Source organism: Podarcis muralis, chromosome 2 (genome assembly GCF_964188315.1).
Source record: "Podarcis muralis chromosome 2, rPodMur119.hap1.1, whole genome shotgun sequence".
Lineage (NCBI taxonomy): Eukaryota > Metazoa > Chordata > Lepidosauria > Squamata > Lacertidae > Podarcis > Podarcis muralis.
In genome coordinates this window covers 117,091,905-117,112,488 of record NC_135656.1, presented here as the reverse complement: position 1 = coordinate 117,112,488, position 20,584 = coordinate 117,091,905, and the positions used below count along the sequence as shown (strand labels likewise).

General features: G+C 46.2%; 1 protein-coding gene across 1 annotated transcript; it reads right to left on the bottom strand.

Annotated features, from left to right (window-relative positions):
- Nucleotides 1-2,295: 2,295 nt before the first annotated feature.
- On the bottom strand, nucleotides 2,296-18,071 carry LOC114592156 (uncharacterized). The gene is made up of 8 exons (XM_077925268.1): nucleotides 17,942-18,071; nucleotides 16,520-16,614; nucleotides 12,876-13,002; nucleotides 11,483-11,596; nucleotides 8,668-10,736; nucleotides 8,060-8,142; nucleotides 7,821-7,849; nucleotides 2,296-7,127 (listed from the first exon to the last, which is right to left on the bottom strand). Exons 1-8 carry the CDS (start codon nucleotides 17,982-17,984, stop codon nucleotides 6,109-6,111), a joined length of 3,579 nt encoding a protein of 1,192 aa, XP_077781394.1. The 5' UTR covers nucleotides 17,985-18,071; the 3' UTR covers nucleotides 2,296-6,108.
- Nucleotides 18,072-20,584: the final 2,513 nt, after the last annotated feature.

Sequence of the window (20,584 nt, the reverse complement as noted above, 5' to 3'; positions counted from 1 at the left end):
CAGAAGAGGAAGCAAGCTTGTTTTCTCCTGCTTCTGGAAGGTAGGACCCGAGCCAATGAATTCAAATTACAAAAAAAGGAGATTCCAACTAAACATTAGGAAGAACTTTCTGATGGCAAGAGCTCTTTGGCAGCCATAGGAAACGCAGGGAGCAGGGTGTCACCAGGCCTGAAACAATGGGGCCTGGTGGATTTCACTCAGGATAGAGTTGGACAGGCCATGGGTCCACCTCTTGCATCTGCAATATTAGGACGTCCGGGGTCTTTCAGCAAAGCAGCATGCCAGTTTTGTTAACGCCAGTCCATCACCAGTGTGGATGTAGTGGTTAGGAGCGGTGGACTCATAATCTGGGGAACCGGGTTCGCGTCTCCGCTCCTCCACATGCAGCTGCTGGGTGACCTTGGGCCAGTCACACTTCTCTGAAGTCTCTCAGCCCCACTCACCTCACAGAGTGTTTGTTGTGGGGGAGGAAGGGAAAGGAGAATATTAGCAGCTTTGAGACTCCTTTGGGTAGTGATATCAAAGCGGGATATCAAATCCAAACTCTTCTTCATCGCTGCTCCAAGGGCTGTTTCTCGTTCGCTCTCAGATGGAAGTCATGCCATGCCAGTTCATGTTGTGTGTGTGTTTTTTTTAAGTGTTTCCAAACTGGATAGAATAAATTATATACTGGGTTTAAAACAATCCCCCTCTCTCTTCAGAAAACATACAAGCATCACCTGCAGAGAGTTGTCAGGAGACCCCCCCCCCCAGTTCCCAGAATTCCCTGGGAAGAGAGATCAATTGTTAAAGCCCTCTGGTCATCGGAGCTTTGCGAGGGAAATAGCAAGGTTTCCCAACAATTGCTAGGACATTGCAGGTGCCCTGGCACCCGTGGGCACCACGTTGGAAAAGGCAGATGTAGGAAAATTATACTGAGCTGCATGGACCAATGGCCTGGTGAGGTTATAACAGGGGTCAGCAAACTTTTTCAGCAGGGGGCTTTTCCACTGTCCCTCAGACCTTGCAGGGGGCTGGACTATATTTTTTTTTGAGGGGGGGAATGAACGAATTCCTATGCCCCACAAATAACCCAGAGATGCATTTTAAATAAATATTTACAGGACCGCCTCTCCTGGTCTGCCCCACAGAGGACCCTAAGGTCCATGAATAATCATAGTTTAGAGGTCCCTAAGGAAGTCAGATTATCCTCCACCAGGGCCAGGGCCTTCTCAGTGATGGCTCCGACCTGGTGGAATGCTCTGTCCCATGAGTCCAGGGCCCTGCAGGATTTAACTTCCGTCCGCAGGGCCTGTAAGACAGAGCTATTCCACCTGGCTTTCAATTTGAACTCAGCCTGATCTTTTATTCCCCTTCCTTCCCTCCCCATCCCCTTTTTATGAAGATTACCCACTCTGGGATCCCACAGCTAATTCTTCCCTGGTCTCCACGCTGGCCCAAATAGGACTAATTTAGCCAGCTAAATGTTTATTGGATGGTCCCCGCCCCCCCCCCCAAATTGATTTCTGAATTCTGAATTCTGTTATTCATGTTTTATACTGTATTTTATGCTGGTTTTTTGTTGCATCAATTAAGTGTTTTAAATGTGTTGTTAGCCGCCCTGAGCCCGGTTTTTGAACCAGGAAGGGCAGGGTATAAATAAAAATTTATTATTCATAATTTATTATTAAAAGCACACATTCTACTCATGTAAAAACATACTGATTCCCGGACTGTCCGCTGGCCGGATTTAGAAGGTGATTGGGCTGGATCCGGCCCCTGGCCCATGTTTTGTCCTCAAAATTGACAGTTGAAAGGATCCCAGGCCGTACTGTTTAAGCATGTGGCTCTACTCTTTCCTCAGCCCCCCCTCCTCTCCCCCTGCCCCAATGTGGTGTCATGATTTGACTAAAATGAGAGACCCAAATTCAAATCCCCAACGAGCCACAAAACTTTGCTGCGTGACCTTGGACCAGTCGCTATCTCTCAGCCTGCCCTACCTTCCAGGGTTGTTTTGAGGATAAGCTATGAGGCAAGATGCTCTACCTACCTGGCAAAATTATCCTGCAAGAGCCAAAATTCCCCCCACCTCTTATTTTGAGGAATTCACTGCTGTATCATTTGAGCAAAGCCTTAGTATTAGTAGCAGCACCCTGCCCATCTGATTGTGTTGCCCCAGCCTTCCTGGGCGGCTTCCAGTGTATTTTTTTAATAATAATAATAATAATAATAATAATAATAATAATAATAATAGACATTAAACATTGAAAACTTCCCTATGCAGGATATACATGGAATATAAAAACGGGGACTGGATTTAGAGAGGCTCAATTCTTTATTGAGTTACTAGATGCAGGATATTCACCAAATATGAAAAGCAGGATTGTCGAAACAAACATGCAATATTATCGTGACATTGTTAGGCAAAAGCAGAAAAGCAAAATAAATTACGGTAAACCTTAGAAACCCTTAGCAAAATGATTTTGTGTGTGTGTAGTTAAGAGAGTCAGAGTGCCGCCAGACAGTAGCTTGCAGGAGAGATGAAAATACCAGGAAATTTAAGTTTGGAAAACTGAAATGGATTCAGGCACTTTCAAAAGGAACCTCTTTTGCAGTTAGGGAAGTGGTTTTTATTTTGTTATTCAGTTATACAATTTATATACCATTTAACTACAATAGTCTCTTAAGAGGTTTACAAAGATTCTATATGAAAAACCACAAAGGTCAGTTAGCTATAGGATCAGCCTTCAATTAAAATGCCTGCTGGTGAGGCAGGCCCTGAAGTATCCTGAAACCAAATTATTTAGGGCCTGGGAAATTAATACAAGGAGCCTGAACCTGCCCTGGTAGTGTATGGGTACCCAGGGAAAACTTCCGAACACTGGGTTTTGTGCTGGCAATATTCTGTCCACATCGAGAGTGTAGTTGCAACATTTTACCTCAGCCCCGGATAGAGCACAGAGCAAAAACCGAGCCCTGAGGTTGTGGCCAGTGCCAGTCCTACTCAAGAGTAAACCCAGTGAAATTAATGGTTGTGTGGGAAGACGGACAAGCAGGACAGGATGTGGTAGAATGGAAGCGTAAGCAAATTGGATCAATACAGACTGGATATAATCTAGCCCACGTATGGAATTTGATTTGTTGAATTGGGATGAATATTCATAGAGTAACAGAGTTGTAGTGTTGGAAGGGACACTGAAGATCATCCAGCCCAACCCCCTGAAATATAGGAATGAATATGCAGCTGTCCCAAACAGGGATCGAACCTGCAACCTTGGCGTTATCAGCACAAAGCTCTAACTGACTGAGCAGATATAAATAAATAGATTGTCTGGAGGAGCCTTAAGGTCTAGGATGTTTTATTTTGTATTAGATTATTACATATAACAGTATTGTATACCCACATATAATAAAATACCCCATCCTAACCTAGAAGATGTTTAGGCAATATTACTGAATGAAAATCCAAATAAGTTCTTATTCCAGGCAACTATTTACGTTAACCAAATCATTTTATAATGTGAGTGGAGTCTTCCGTTTTCATCTTTTGGCCGCATGCATAATTAAGCTATACCAATCACGACTATGATCTTTATTGTAATAATTTAATAATAATAATTTTATTATTTGTGCCCTGCCCATCCGACCGGATTGCACCAGCCACCCTGGGCGGCTTCCAACATACATAAAAATGTAGTAAAACATTGCACATTGAAAGCATAAACTCCCAAACCACTCAGCGGCTAACTTGAAAAGCAACCTTATCAGACAACAACAAAAAACCGAAAGGTGAATCCAGCATGAAATGGCTGAACCAGGATCTAGCAAGAAATCTGCGCCAATTAGTTGTGGCTTCCCCCTGCATACGCAACTCGATCATGGGATTCTGCCTGGAGAGGACCTTCTGCAAAACACCATCCTATCAACATGTCCATGTTACACGATTTTGGAATCAGGCCTTTTTTGTGGTGGCACCTACCCTTTGGAACTGCCTGCCACTGCAAAACAGATACGCTGCATATTTACAGACCGTTTTTCACCATAGATGGTCACAGGGTTCGAAACTAGCAGGGTGCCAGGGGCATTTCACGCCTAAAGATTCTCCCTTTGCGGGCACCTGAAAAAGTCTGGGTGCCATTTTGGCTGACACTCAAGGATGACTGAATTGTATGTCCTTTGAAGCCTCAAAGTATATGTTAAGGATAGACAATATGTTTAACAATGAAGAGTAGAGTGTTTCGAAAACTGAAGTATGGTACCGATATTTTTATTGAGCAAACACCAAATTAAACATATATGAACAACTTCTGTTAAAAATGTGTTATTAACAATGTGTCACTTATGTGAATTGTGTATGAGTTCATGCTTCTCAAAATAATAAATAAAAAGTATTGCTCCCTCCCCCCCAAATGGCGACTAGACATTCTGTTTTGGCGCCCACAACCCAGGTCCCAGGAGCCATTTGTCTCCTTGTTTTCCTATCCCAGTTTCTAAGACTGGGTGGTCACAAAGCAGTTTACAGAGAAATAAAACAATCCACAAAGCATAATAATACAACAACAAAAATATGTTTCATAAATAGGCACAGTATAACTTACTTAAAATACCTGCTGAAATAGACTGACTGTTGTTCAATGCCTGAAGTTCAACATGTATGTGCAATTTCAGGTGGAAAGGAATTCTACAGGATTAGGCCCACAGTGCTGAATGCATGGCTCCTGGGGTTATAAACCGTGCATTTGCGCCACAAATTGTGAGTCCCGCAAAGTGCTTGATGAGAGGCAGGGATATGGCCCTGGTGGCATTGTAAACCTGTTTGCATTTTGGACGGAGGTTTTTAAAGAACTGGGAAACTTTTATAAGCTGAACATCAACGTGTCTCCAGCCCCGGTAGTAGTGGGAATAATGAATAACGCTGACTTTCCAAGCTGTATATAAAGAAATGTTGTCATTTCTGCTTCCAGCGGCTTGAAAATTGCCAGATGCTGGCAAACGGCTAAAGGTCTGAGAACCAAAGGGTCTGAGAAAACTGGCAAAAAACCTAACATGCCAAATCCACGCTGCTAAAGAACGTGCCCCTCTTATTTCTTGCCTCAATAATGGACTGGATGAGAGCCAACAAACAAACATGATTGAGGCACTTGTAGTGGTTCCCTAGACCAGATGGTGGCGAGGTTTGCAAGACGGTTTGAGCATATTGCACCGATCCTGGTCTGACTGCACTGGCTACCAGTTAGTTTCCGGGCCCAATTCAAAGTGCTGGTTTTGACCTATAAAGCCTTAAACGGCTCAGGACCGCAATACCTCAAGGGCCGCCTCTTTCCATATGAACCTACCCAGACCCTGAGATCATCTTCTGAGGCCCTCCTTCATCTGTCACCTCCTCGAGAGGTTTGGAGGGTTACAACATGAAAACGGGGCCTTCTCTTCAGTGGCTCCCCATCTGTGGAATGCTCTCCCCAGGGAAGTTCGCCTGGCGCCTTCATTGTACACCATTAGGCACCAGGCAAAAACGTTCCTCTTTAACCAGGCCTTTGGTTGATTTGATTGTCATCCTATGACCTTTCAAAATGTGGCTTTTTTGGAGGGGTAATAATAATAATAATAATAATAATAATAATAATAATAATAATAATAATAATAATAATAATTTGTTACTTATACTCTGCCCATCTGGCTGGGTTTCCCCAGTCACTCTGGGCGGTTTCCAACAGATTAAAAATACATTAAAACAACAGTTATTAAAAAAAACTTCCCTAAACCGGGCTTTATTGGGTTGTTGCTTTTATTTTGATTATATATTTTATGCTTTAATATTTTGATTTTGTTCTGTGAACCACTCTGAGACCTCCAGGTATAGGGCGATATATAAATTCAATAAATAATAATAACGCATGGCATGGCAACAGTTTATATCTTGCATGAGACAGGAAGATCGGACAAGGATTCCTCCAGCGTCTCACAATAGACTCTGGAGAGGTCTACTTGTGCTATTTGCATAGTGTAACAATCTTTTCTCCTTTCATTCAAATGCTCTCAGGGGTAAATAATGCAGAGACAGTACTGCAAACTGAAAGGGAAAAGGGAAACTTAAAAAACAGATCTGCAGAGCATGTTACAAGCCAAGTTCTACCCCAAATGGACTCTCTGATGCATCAAAAGATTTGATTTTTGGGCAAAACATTTCCCACACACTGAACAGTTGTAAGGCTTCTCTCCTGTGTGAACTCTCTGGTGCCTCGCCCGGTGGGACTTTTGGCCAAAACGCTTCCCGCACCCAGTGCAACCGTAGGGCTTCTCCCCTGTGTGGGTCCTCTGGTGGTTTGCCAGGTTCGATTTGTCGGCAAAACCTTTCCCGCACTCCCGGCAGCCGTAGGGTTTCTCGCCCGAGTGGGTTCTCTGGTGTCCGCTGAGGTGAGCCTGTTGAAGAAAACCTTTCCCACACTCCAGGCAGGTATAGGGTTTCTCTCCCGTGTGGGTCCTCCAGTGTTTTGCAAGCTCTGACTGCTGTGGGAACCCTTTCCCGCACTCCAAACACGTGTAGGGTTTCTCCCCGATGTGGACCCTGTGGTGGATCACAAGGGCCGAGCACTGGGCAAAAGATTTACCACACTCGGTGCATTTGTAGGGCTTCTCTCCCGTGTGGACCCTCCGGTGGTTCACCAGGTCGGAGAGCTGAGGGAAAGATTTGCAGCACTCGGCGCATTTGTAGGGCTTCTCTCCCGTGTGGCTTCTCCGGTGTATCACAAAAGCAGACTGCTGAGCGAAGCTTTTCCCACACTCCGGACATCCGTACGGTTTCTCTCCGGTGTGGAGCCTCTGATGGCTCAAGAGGCAAGACTTGTAAGCGAAGCCTTTCCCGCACTCCGCGCACTCGTAGGGTTTCTCTCCTGTGTGGGCCCTCCGATGCACAACGAGTTTCGATTTGTATACAAAACGTTTCCCACACTCCTGGCAGCTATACGGTTTCTCTTCTGGACGGGCTCTCCGATGTGTCTTGAGTTCTGCCTCCCGGGGGAAACCCTTCGCACTCTCCAACCAGTTGTAGGGTATCTCTCCTACGTGGATTCTCTGGTGTCTGGCGAGAGATGATTTCCGAGCAAACGGCCGGCTGCACTCCGGGCATGAATGCCTCTTCTCAGAGTCGCCTGAAAGGAGAAAAGAGAAAAAAACATAAGACGGGGATTCACTGCTGATCCCTGAAAGAAGCAACCTCAGAAAACGGAAAAGGCAAGGGTCGCCAACATGGTGCCCACGTGTGCCCGCCAGTACCTCCTATGGTGCCTGCTGAGTAAAGATCATTTCAAAGATCCACATCAGCCTCTCCTACATTAAATGGGCCCCCTCGAGCAGACCCACATTTTATCGGATGCCATGACTGGGCACCCAGCCTCCCGCTTGTTTTGAACAGAACAGAAAAACAAAGAGTTTCCCCATCACTGTTTTTATTATTAGCAGGGATGGAGGGAAACTGAGAGGAAAATGACAATTCAAAGTGGAAATTTGGGTAAAGCTGGGAGTGGAGGATTTATTGCACCAGAGCTCCAGATCCACCATAATCTCATGCCTGAATCCCACCCCAAAATAGTGGCTGTCTGGAAGTGCGCTGAAACTCAGCCGGAATGTCAAACAGAGCATTGCAGGGGGTTGGACTAGATGACCCTTGGGTCCCTTCCAACTCTACAACTCTATGATTTTATGATCAGTAAAAAGCAGTAAAGAGCTTCCCTGTCTAGTTTCATCCCCCCCCCCCCGTTCTTTTATAGGTGGCAACCATTTTGTCTCAAGGCATGCCCCTGGCGGCAGCCATTTTGTGACCACAGCATTCCAAATACACTCACTGGCCCCAAAAAGGTTGGTGGTGCCTGTACTAAGAGATACAGAAAGGAGAAAAGAAAACCATATATAAACCATTAAGACCCCTTCAGACTTGGTACAATGATAAACAAGCCATTCCCTGCCATCCTTGGATGGAGGGATAAGGGTGGGCAAATGAGAAGGGGTAAAAAGGTTTGCCTTAGCTGAGGAGCAGGATCTGCCCATCTCTTGGTAAAAAAGAAGCCATCATGAGGTGGCAGACATTGCCAGGTGGCTCAGGGAGGAAGAGAAGGGAAGGGAAACAGTCCCATGAAGCTCCTTGATCTTATCGGAGGAGCCGAGCCACTGCAAACAAATACAAAAGAAATGTGCATTTTGGTGAGCATAGCATTTATTTGTTCATTATGTGGACACCTTGCCTTCTCTGCAGAAGACTCAGGGCATGGTACATACTTCTTCCCCCCCACCTCTCAATTTTCTCCTCACAAACACCCCGTGAGGCAGCTTAGGCAGTACGTGTGAATGCCCCAGAATCGCTCAATGGCCTTCACAGCCGAGTGGGGATTTGAACCTGGAGCTCTATAGTAATTGCAATATTTTAACCCAGAAGTTGGAAAACTCTGGCCTCCAGGCCCCTGTCTCCAGCCAGCCGCCATACGCTTCATCAGGCTACACCACCCCTATCATAAACCTGCCCCACATCCTCCTTGAGGGCCCTCGCCCCATGTATCCTCAAGCTATAATACCATGGAATTGCATGTAACACGGGGAATAGGCTCCAGACTCGGCACCTAAGGCAAAAATTTCGTATAGTCAAAATTACCCTTGAAAATCCCTTAAACCGCCCATAAAGCACACTGCGGTACACACCTGTATACGATGAGGATGAAACAATGAAGAGGGCCGCTGTACACACTCGGGCGATTTGTCTTTCTGTTCTCCTGACATCACTGCTGAGGGGTCACAAGGGTCTGATGCCGATCCGGCAGAAAACGGTTCAGGTTTGCGTGATGGAGAGTGAGTCACACACAAGGCGGCTGGCTCTGTGTCCGCGCAAAGAGTCGGTTGCAAGGGCTCATCCGCTGCCGGTTGTTTTTTCGAGAACAACATGGTGACCGGCAACTGCCGCTGCTGCCTCTTCAGCTGCTCAAACATTTCTCGGTAGGGCCTCAAAGCTTCCGCGATGCCACGTGTGATTTTGAGGCTCTGTTCCATGGAGGGATCGTATTCCGAAATCAAATCGTTCAAGCGCTTTGCCGCTTGAAACACCTCGGCAAATTTGGGAAGGTTCCAACTTGCCGGCTCTTCCTGTTCGTCGTCATCTTCCTCTTCCGATTTTATCAGATCCTTGGGCTCTTCGTTAGCCGACGTTCCTCTATGGCCCTCAATTAATTCTTCTATTTCTTCCTCGAGGATGTCGCTGAAGCCATCGCCGCCCAATTGCCTGGCCACCTGAACGATACGCTCCACTTCGCGGTGAATGGTTGGGAAACCCCTGAAATCATTCACACATTTCTTCCACAGGTTTCGCCAACACATGTTGACCGTTTCCGGCTCGATCGCATCCGTGGCTTGTTTGACGTAAGTGATGCAATCAGCGATGTTGAAGGACTTCCAGCGCTCAGTCGCGCTGAGGCTGGGATCAGTGTCCATAGCGTTGCAGACCCGCGAGAACATAAGACTTGTGTACTTGGCCTTGAAGCAGCGAACTATGCCTTGGTCGAGAGGCTGGATGGCGGAGGTGGCGCTTTGGGGCAGAAAGACAACTTCGACGTCGCTATGCGCAAACCGGACGCCCTCAGGGTGGCCAGGAGAATCGTCGACAATCAGCAACACCTTAAAGTCGATTCCTTTCTCTTCGAGGTACCGCTTGACCTCCGGAACGAAGCATCGGTGGAACCAATCCAGGAATATTGCTGCCGTCACCCAAGCCTTTTTGCTCGACTGCCAGAAGACAGGCAGGAGGTGTTTGTCCTTGCCTTTTAGGACACGAGGATTTGCAGACCCACAGAGCAGGCCGGGCTTTATTAAATGCCCAGCTGCATTGCAACAAAACAACAACATCACACGGTCTTGGGCCGCCTGTCTTTCTGCTTTCGAAATGTACGTGCGGCTGGGCATTTTCTTCCAGAAGAGCCCCGTCTCGCCAGCGTTGAAAACTTGTTCGGGGAGATATCCCTTTTCTTCTATCAGTTTCTTTAACTGTTTGGAGTAGGGCTTCGCTGCTTGTTTGTTGGTGGGTGCAGCCTCGCCAGGGCTGTGCCCGTTTTTCAGGTTGAAGCGGTTCCTGAAGCTGTTGAGCCAACCTTGGCTGGCTTTGAACTCCTTCTCGTCACAAGGCGAGGTAAGAGGCTTGAAGAGCGCGTACAGGTCAAGAGCTTTCTCTCGCATCATGTTGCCGTCGATGGGAAGGCCTTGGCCGTTCATGTCTTCCAGCCACAGGTACAAGGCCTTTTCCGCCTTCACCAAAGTCTGATCGCGAACTTGGCTCGTCACCTTAGCCGTTATGGGAGCACCCGAGGCCACGGCTTGACGGATTTCTCTCTCTCGAACTTTAATGGCACGGATGCTGGATTCATTGCGGCCGTATACGCGGGCCACTTTGGAGACGGACATGCCGGTCCTCAATAAATCCAACACGGCCACTTTCTCCTCCAGCGTCGGAACAGATCGCTGCTTCTTGCGCTGCCCTCCGGGTGACCTGCAGGCAGCTAGCTTGCGTTTAGGGGCCACGGGGTATGATGAATACTGTCCTTGAAGGACGGCATGCTCGGCCAGGAAATCGCACTCGCGCTCACCCCAAGACGGCTCACTAGGTGGAACCGCCCACACTTGGCTCCGACAGTCGCCCACGCCTTGTTTCGACAGGTACATGGAGTTGAATTCGTGTGTGTTAAATGTGCTTATGACGTCGCTCCACTGTAATGCCTTTTGTTCGCCTGAATAGAGGATGGAAAGATGTCTTGTATGGAACGTAGATGGACGTCTGTTGGCCCGCCCACTTTTAACTTTGGCTCCACCCACTTTGTCCCTGGCCACACCCTCCACTGGCATGAGGCCCCCAGAAGGCTGCCACAAGGGAATATGGCCCTTCGCTAGAGGGTCTTCCCACTCGTGCTCCATGGGGCACCCCAAAAATGCTCCTGGAATCCCTTTTAGGGACGGGGCAGAAATCCCATTCCGTTCCCATTTAAAGCCAAATTTATGCTGCCCGAGACAGTATGAAAACATAAGACGCAGCCACCCTTTGAAATGCACGCTTGTCCAAATTTCATGATGCAGTTCTCCCACCGACGTTTAGAAAAAGGAATATATGAGGTAAAGGTGGGCATAAGAATCAATACGTTTGCAAAAATAGCATGCCAAAATGCAACACAGTGGCTTGCAAAAATGGGTACGTTGGTCAAACATGTGTCTTATTAGGAGAAATAATTTCCAAGAAGATTTTTTTTAAAAAAGAAACAAAATTGGCAGATTTGCTGCAGGAACGTGGAGAACGAAATTGAAGATCAGAAAAATGAGAAGAGAAGCAAAATTGGTGGGTCCTCCCACCCCCAATCGAAGTAGATGTGGTCCCACTCTCAGGCAGTTGGAGGGGGAGGGAGAGGAAATGAAACCGTTTCAGGCAACTGCTAATTGTTGAGGGTTGGGGGGCAGAATGCCCAACTTATCCCAAGCCCCTTACCTGTGTGTGTGTTGGAGATCACGGTTTCTTCCATCCCCTGAGAATCGGGCACCCACATGTCTTCCCCTTGCTCTAGCCGGGAGATGAGGTCAGGCTTGAGGACTGGCAATCCTTCTTGGGAAAGAACAAGGGGGGAAATCAAGGTCACAACTGGCCGACTGGGTCTTATATATATATGCATAAACTTAACAAGACTAAGCCTATGAAACCATTTAATCTTTCATTTTGCCTGGCTGCAAATTTTAATTTTCATGCAATTCACTCTTTCCATTAAACAAAACAACAGGAGCAGAAAAGGAAGCTTACACAAATGTACTATTTTCTCCCCTTTCTCCCTTCCTTTATTTCCTTTCATTACTTCTTTTCTTTTCTTCTTCTTTACTGAGGTTTAACTGCAAGTTATGCAAAGGGAGAGTTTATGCCAAGTCAACTTTGCTGATGCAGTCTACGTATAAAAACTCTGTATATGCCTAAAGGTAAAGGGACCGCTAACCATTAGGTCCAGTCATGGCAGTTGCGGTGCTCATCTCGCTTTATTGGCCGAGGGAGCTGGCGTACAGCTTCCGGGTCATGTGGCCAGCATGACTAAGCCGCTTCTGGCGAACCAGAGCAGCACATGGAAACGCCGTTTACCTTCCCGCTGGAGTGGTACCTATTTATCTACTTGCACTTTGACGTGCTTTCGAACTGCTAGGTTGGCAGGAGCAGGGACCGAGCAATGGGAGCTCACCCTGTCACAGGGATTCGAACCACCGACCTTCTGATCGGCAAGTCCTAGGCTCTGTGGTTTAACCCACAGCGCCACCCATGTCCCCTCTGTATATGCCTATTTGTCGCTTAATAAGAAAACAATTCGTACGCTCTTATAAGGGAGGACCTTAGCTCAATGGAACAGCATCTGCTTTGAATGCAGAAGGTCACGGGTTCAATCCCCAACATCTCTACTTAAGGCTGGGAGAGATCAGGGCCTTTGGAGAGCTGAAATATTGATTGAACCACTGGAGAGCTTTTGCCAGACAACACTGAGCAAGGTGGACCCGTCATCTAACTCAGCGTAAGACAGCTTCCCATTTTCCTTCGCTTTCAGCCATCATTTCAGGATGAATGAATGTTTAGCCATAATTTCAGAATGAACGTTATTTCAGAAAAATAATTCAGAAAATGCATTTACATTCTTAGGCAGACCACAAGGATTACCCTATACACCAGTCTTCCCCAACCCGGTGCCCTTCAGATGGTTTGGACTATAGCTCCCATCAGTCCCAGCTAGCGTGGCGAATGGTCAGGGATGATGGAAGTTGTAGTCCAACGATATGGTAGGCAAAGGCTGCTCTACAACCTTGGTTATGCTTTCCATTTTAAGATTTTATCAAGGCACCGCCACCTTCCTTACCCAGCGAGGACACATTCCCATAATTCTCCAGCATGACCTCCCGGTACAAGGCCCTTTGGACCGGGTTCAGCAGAGCCGCCTGCCCTTCTGTGAAATATACGGCCACGTCTTCAAAGGTCAACGGGCCCTGCAAGAACAAGGCAAAATCTGAGGGACCCGAGGTGGCAGACACGGTTCCCCCGCTTCCCAATTCTTCCTCAAAACAACCCTGCGTGGTAGGTTAAACCACTGAGAGGCAAGGACTGGCACCAGGTCAACCAGTGAGGTTCATGGCAACTTGAATTATTAAAGGTAAAGGTACCCCTGACCGTTAGGTCCAGTTGTGGATGACTCTGGAGGTGCGCGCTCATCTTGTGTTGTACTGTTTTTAACACTTGATTGGGAGCTGCCCAGAGTGGCTGGGGAAACTCAGCCAGATGGGAGGGGTATAATAATAAATTATTATTATTATCTTGCTCTATAGGCCGAGGGAGCTGGCATTTGTCCGCAGACAGTTTTTCCAGGTCATGTGGCCAGCATGACTAAGCCGCTTCTGGAGAACCAGAGCAGCGCACGGAAACGCCGTTTACCTTCCCACCAGAGCGGTACCTATTTATCTACTTGCACTTTGACGTGCTTTTGAACTGCTAGGTTGGCAGGAGCAGGGACCGAGCAACGGGAGCTCACCCCATCACGGGGATTCGAACCGCCAACCTTCTGATCGGCAAGCCCTAGGCTCTGTGGTTTAGACTACAGCGCCACCCGAGTCCCTGGAGACACTTATTTTCCTCACAGATCAGCAGTTCCCAGAGTTTCCTGGGGTTGCTTGTTAAACCAGTCTGGGAAGTGCAGCTCTGGGAAGGGAACTGGGGTCTCCTTGCAGCTGTCTGCGTCCTTAACAAAGTAGAGTTCCCAGGATCCTTTGGGGAAGGCATAACAGTTTAAAGTGGTATGATACAGCTTTAAATGCATAGTGCAGATGGCGCCCAAATGACGTGTGCCGCATTCTACACTTAGCTGACCATAAAACGCCCTCCCATCAGATGTCGAAGAGATAAACAACTACCTGACATTTAGAAGACATCTGAAGGCAGCCCTGTTCAGGGAAGTTTTTAATGTGTGACATTTTAATGTATTTTTAATCTTTGCTGGAAGCCGCCCAGAGTGGCTGGGGAGACCCAGCCAGATGGGCAGGGTATAAATAAATATTTATTATTATTATTATTATTATTATTATTATTATTATTATTAAAAATTACTTTGCTTAGAAGGCACCCCTTGTAAATTTATATGCCTTCCTCTCTTTCTTCCCTCCCCTCCTCCCTCTACCAGCCTTTCCTGTTTTCAGCCCTACTGTCAAGCAGTGAGACAAGGTACTTCAGTCGGCAGATGCCAAGGAGCAGCGGCGTAGCGTGGGTTGTCAGCACCTGGGGCAAGGCAAGTAATTTGCGCCCCCTAACCCGGGGCAAGGCAAGTAATTTGTGCCCCCTAACCCGGGGCAAGGCAAGTAATTTGCGCCCCCTAACCCCTAACCTGCTGCCGCTGCCAGCTTCTTCTTGCTGCTGCCTGGGCTGGGGTATTTACGGTAAGGCAGCCACGGCGGTGGCGGCAGGTCCGTGTCAGGTGATCTGAGGCGAGTTGCCGCTGGCGCTGCCGCCCAAACGACGCCGCTTGCCCGGAGGAGGAGGAGGGCAGGAAAATGCAACATGGCCCAGCAGCTGCAGCGGTGGCGGGGCTGTGAGGAGGGGCTGCCTGGCGCGCCCTCTGCGGCCCTGACGCGCGGGGACCGCGGCGAGCGCTGAGAGCCGCTGCTAGCTCGTCGGTTCCGCGAGACATGGGGCTCTGCTACAGCCTGCGCCCGAGGCTCTTTGGAGACTCCGGAGGCGGTGAGCGTGCCCCCCCCCCAGATGTTGCGCCCGGTGCGGCTGGCCCCCCCTGCACCCCCCACGCTACGCCACTGCCAAGGAGCCCTCAGGAAAATACTGTCCCGTCATCAGTGTTGAAGTAAGTCTGTGTAAGCACCATACATTTAAAGGCACACTGCTTCCCCACAAGAACCCTGGGAGTAGGGCTGGGCAATATCTGGTTTTCAACACACATCACCAGCTGAACTTTGTGATATACCAATATATCACGATGACTTAAATCAGGATGGAACTGTGAAGAGTCAAACGGGAGGGCTGGGCGATCATCTGGTTTCCAACACTGTGATATATCAGCAGCTAAACATGCGCGATATAATGCTATATCACAATGTCTGATATATCACTGATATAGTTGGGTATAAGAAAACTCTCCTATCCTCTGGAGTATAAATTGTCAAAATGCCTAGAAGGCAGGCTTCCAGTTTTTTCGCAAATGTTTGTTTAAACATTTTTTTAGCTCTTCATATACAATATCCGAAATGTTCTTAATTTTTTCACAGACCCACCAAATATGGTACATTGTTCCCTCCCCTTATTTGCACCTCTAGCATGTTTGAATTTGTTTTGCACATTTTGGCCAATTTGCTGGCGGTCATGTACCATCTAGAGAACATTTTCATAAAGTTATCCTTTAGTGCAGTGTTTCCCAACCTTGTGCCTCCAGCTGTTTTTGGCCTACAATTCCCATCATCCCTTGCCACTGGTCTTGCTAGTCAGGGATGATGGGAGTTGTAGTTCAAAAACAGCTGGAGGCACAAGGTTTAGTGTATAACAAGCAGTAAACTTTAGGTCTTTGTTCCATAAATTTTCCCAAGCGGCCATCTGAATGGAGTAACCAAAATCTTTTGATCATTTAATTATCACATCCTTAACTACTACTTTAACTTCCCAATCTAGCAGAATTCTGTGCATTTTAGATAGTATTTTCTTTTTATCCTGTAATATGTCTTTTTCCATCCTCGATACCTCTGTCGCAAACCCATTTTTCCAACCTATTTTGAAAATATCATTTAGTTGGTGGTACTGCAATCAGTCTGTAAAATAATATCTGATTTCTTCAAATTTTCTCTGTTTCGCAAATCATGATGTGTGCATGTGCTCTGTAAAAAGCCGTGAAGCCGGTCATCGCTTATCTCCCGAATCCTTCTGCCCCTGTTACTCTGTACTGTAAAATAACAGTTGTAACATCATGTTAAAGCCAAGCAAAAATATATAGGTTTTAGACCAGGCATAGGCAAACTCAGCCCTCCAGATGTTTTGGGACTACAACTCCCATCACCCCTAGCTAACAGGACCAGTGATCAGGGATGATGGGAATTGTAGTCTGAAAACATCTGGAGGGCCAAGTTTGCCTATGCCTGTTTTAGACCCCTAAGTAGCAGCCGTTTTCTGGACATTATTCCGTTCAGCTCTACATAGTTACATCCTTATTTTAGGCATCATGATATATCAGTATATCACAATGTTTAGCTGGTGAAAGCCAGACATCGCTCAGCCCTAACACACATCATGATTTGTGATATATTGCCAGGTCAAAAGTTATGAAACAGGTATTGTGATATGGACTTCAAACCGGTTTTGGATGATATATCGCCCAGCCCCACTTGGGAGCTGAACTTTATGTACCGTAGAGGTATAATTCCTAGCTCCCATAGCTGAAGAAGTCTAGTACACTGCAGAGGAATCAGAGACATTTAACTCTAGGACTTTTTGACCCATCCTCATCCAAAAATTTCCTACCTGAGCTGACTCCACCAGAGTATTTTTTCCTCTCCCTTCGGAAAAAGGGGGGGATCCAGGTTCAACTGAGGACGTCATTCGGTACTGTGAGGGATCTTTAAAAAAAAGATTTCTGTTATTTGCGGGTTAGGGGAACTGAGCTACATTTTACGGATTAAGAATTTTGTTGTCGTCGTTTAGTCGTGTCCGACTCTTCGTGACCCCATGACCAGAACACGACAGGCACTCCAGGTACAGGATTAAGAATATACAAACATAATAAGCCCCTTACTGGATCAGGCCGCAACCTGTTCTTACAGTGGCTGACCTGGAAACGCAATGGGAAGCCCACGAGCAAAACCTCAGTGCAACAGCCCTCTCTCCCTATTTCTAAAAAATGAATCTCTCAAAAAGTATTTTGCAAAGCTCAAAGTGATATTTGATTTCGGGGCAGGGTGGGAGAGAGAATCAAAAGCCCAGTCCTCTACATTTTCATGAAAACAGTGAATTATGGATGTATTAAGTATGACTTAATCAGCTGCCACATTTATAAACGGTTCTGTAAGAACTGTATATTACAGCAATATACAACCATACATTGGAATTGGAAATTGGGAAAAAAGAATTCATACTTTCTTGTGGCACCTTAAAAACAGCTGGGTTTACAAGCTTTAAACAAAACACAGCCGAGCAGTTTTATCCTGTTTCCACTTACTGTTTTTATTTAATCCACTCCACTTGGTTTATTTAAACCAGGCAGCCCCCAGCTCGGCCCTCCAGATGTTTTGGGACAACAACTCCCATTATCCCTAGCTAACAGGACCAGTGGTCAGGGATGATGGGAACTGTAGTCCCCAAACATCTGGAGGGCCAAGTTCGGGGATGCCTGATTTAAACCAAGGACTTGTACATTGACCACTAATAATGAATCACGTGTTGCAGATATTCTTGCAAATTTATCGTGCTATTTTTGCGATGTGCAAATGACATTCGAAGACTTGGTCTTTTCAGTTATACCGTTCATTATTCCTATGATCCTTCTTTATAAAATCCAATAAAAAGTTACTTTTTTAAATAAGAAAACAACCAGTTGGGTTTATATGCCACCTCCAAATTTAGCGTGCACCTTGTTTTGCTGGAACAGATTAAAACATCTTCCTCTTTTCCCATGCCAAGTTAAGGCCCAGCCAGAAACAGGAAGACCCAACAGAGGGGGAAAGTCCTGGCTTGCTTTTCTGCCTTTTAAAAGCAGGCTGGTCTTCAGAAATCAGCAAGGGAAGCTTTCCACGCCGGGGAAATAAAACGCAGTCAACTTCCAGCAGCCCCAGCCTGCTGCTGCAGCAGGAGCACAGGAGCAGAGGCTGATCGAAGAAGCTGACAACCTGGGACAAGAGCTTGCAATTCTCCTCGCCCCCCATCCCTCCCCTTCCAGCTGCAACTCACCGGCGCCAGGACCCATCCAGAGCAGGCAGGACCCCCTTTGCATCTCCAGCGATTCCCTACTACCTGCCTTTGTGCTCCGAAGCTGGGCAAAGGCAAGGGAGGGAGCCCGCCAGCAGGAAAGGCCAGGGCATGCTGGGAATTGTAGTCCCCGCGCCTCCCGGCCCCTTGGAAGGCAAGGGCTTCTGGGAATTGTAGTACGGCATGCGCATTGGTTTGGAATCAAAGCGCTATCTGATGATGATTATTATTATTAAACCAACAACTTTCTTTTTCTTTTTTGGGGAATTTTGGCAAATGCTTGCTTGTTCTGCAAGGAATTTTGCAAATGCTTGTTTGTTCTGCAATGTTTGTTGTGCGAGGAATTGATATCTTAGTGTGTTGGCACCCATTTATCTGAAACTCTTTGCTTGCATTATTAGTGGTGTCTGCTTTTTAAATATAGTTTTTGTTTAAGGTAAAGGTAAAGGCACCCCTGACCGTTAGGTCCAGTCGTGGCCGACTTTGGGGTTGCGGCGCTCATCTCACTTTATTGGCCGAGGGAGCTGGCATACAGCTTCCGGGTCATGTGGCCAGCATGACTAAGCCACTTCTGGCGAACCAGAGCAGCGCACGGAAACGCCGTTTACCTTCCTGCTGGAGCGGTACCTATTTATCTACTTGCACTTTGACGTGCTTTCGAACTGCTAGGTTGGCAGGAGCAGGGACTGAGCAATGGGAGCTCACCCTGTTATGGGGATTCGAACCGCCGACCTTCTGATCGGCAAGCCCTAGACTCTGTGGTTTAGACCAGTGTTTTTCAACCACTGTTCCGTGGCACACTAGTGTGCCGCGAGATGTTGCCTGGTGTGCCGTGGGAAAAATTGAAAAATTCGAAAGATTTAAAAATAAAGTATTTTATAATTTTTCACATTTCTGTTTACTTACTATTTCATAATAAAGTAATTATAAAATTCTTTCTTTGTGTTTATTTGATTCCTATTCAAGAGAATGACTTTATATATAGTCAATATAGGCACAGAGTTAAATTTTTTAACATTTTCTAATGGTGGTGTGCCTCGTGATTTTTTTTCATGAAACAAGTGTGCCTTTGCCCAAAAAAGGTTGAAAAACACTGGTTTAGACCACAGCGCCACCCGCATCCTAGTTTTTGTTTAGGCAAGCCTTAATCAGAAATGTAATTTCATTATGCCTTTTTTGTTCCGTTTAAAACAACAACAACCCTGTTTATCTGTTTTGATATTATTATTATTATTCATTTTTTATAATAATTCTTATAATATTTTTTGTTTTACAATTTCAAATAAACATTTTGCAAACCTGGAAATATCCAATGACTTCCCTTCTTCTCTTTCGATGGTTCATTTTACATATCTTACATCCCTGCATATTTTACAATAATCATTCAAATCAATTTCCCACTATTATATGCATAAAGAATCATTTACTCTGTTGAATTTATCTTAATGCTGCCGTACACGACTATTTTCCATATACTCAATAAACATTTTCCAATCTTCTTTATGAATGTATGTTCTTATTGCTCTCTTATTCTATAGATAATATTATTATTCTTTTAAGTCTGTTGGGTTTTTTTGCTTCCCTCTTACAGATATTTTATGTAAACTGCCTAGAGACTTTTTCTTTCTGTCAATTAAGCGGTATTTAAATTTTGTTGAACAACCTAGATAATAAAAATATATAATATGATGTGTGTAATGAGCTGATCTGGTTGCCTGGAGGCTATAATGGGCCAACAAATTAAGAACCTATGGATGTTGTTGTCAGCATCTGTCTGTCTTGAGAGACAATGGAGTGTCTCTCCATTGTCTGCTGTGATTGCAGTGTAATAAAAAAATTAAGGTCTTATAAATATCATAAATGTTCATAAATGTACCAACCAGGCACATACATGGGTGTGTGGACCACATGTCTGGAGCAGCACGGGAGGACCGTCCTGAAACAATTTTGAGTCCCAAACTGACCAAATGTTTTCTCTGCAAGGAGGGAGGGGGTGAGGGAACCTTCCCATTGTCTCAGGAACTGGGTAATCACCATCTCAAAGGAATGGGCAGACTACCAGCAAAGGCAATCAGATAAGGCAATATCAAAAAACCTGGCAGACAGGAAAAACAAAAACATTCAAATTTCTGTTGTAGACCACCTGTTCTGTGATGTAGGTATGAGGTTTGTGGGGGGTGGTCTTGAGCTCCGGGGCAGGGAATTAAAAATGTCTATATAATGGCAAGCACACCTTTGTTCTGGGTCCTCCTCCGTCCTCCTGTATGTGAGGGGAGCACCTTGTTGCAACAGCTTTAATAAAGATCAGGCTTACTAGCTGCTTTGCTTCTCAGTATTCTCTGGTTGGCCTCTGTTATTTTCTCCTACCGATAGGGCACCCACTTAAGGACTCGATATGGGCTCTTGGATACCCCATAAGGGAAGAAGGACAGATTTTGTTTACAACAGCAGCACCAAAGTGATCTCATTGGGGCACAAGCCTGGGCAGTGTGTCTGGAGGTCCTGGGCTGCCCAGAAGACAAGCCTCACTGATGTGCTCCAAAGGGAAGCAGAGAAAGACGTTTGGCACCAGCTTGGCTCCAGGAGTTGCTGGAAGGAGGCACACAAGGTGACAGCCAAAAGTGT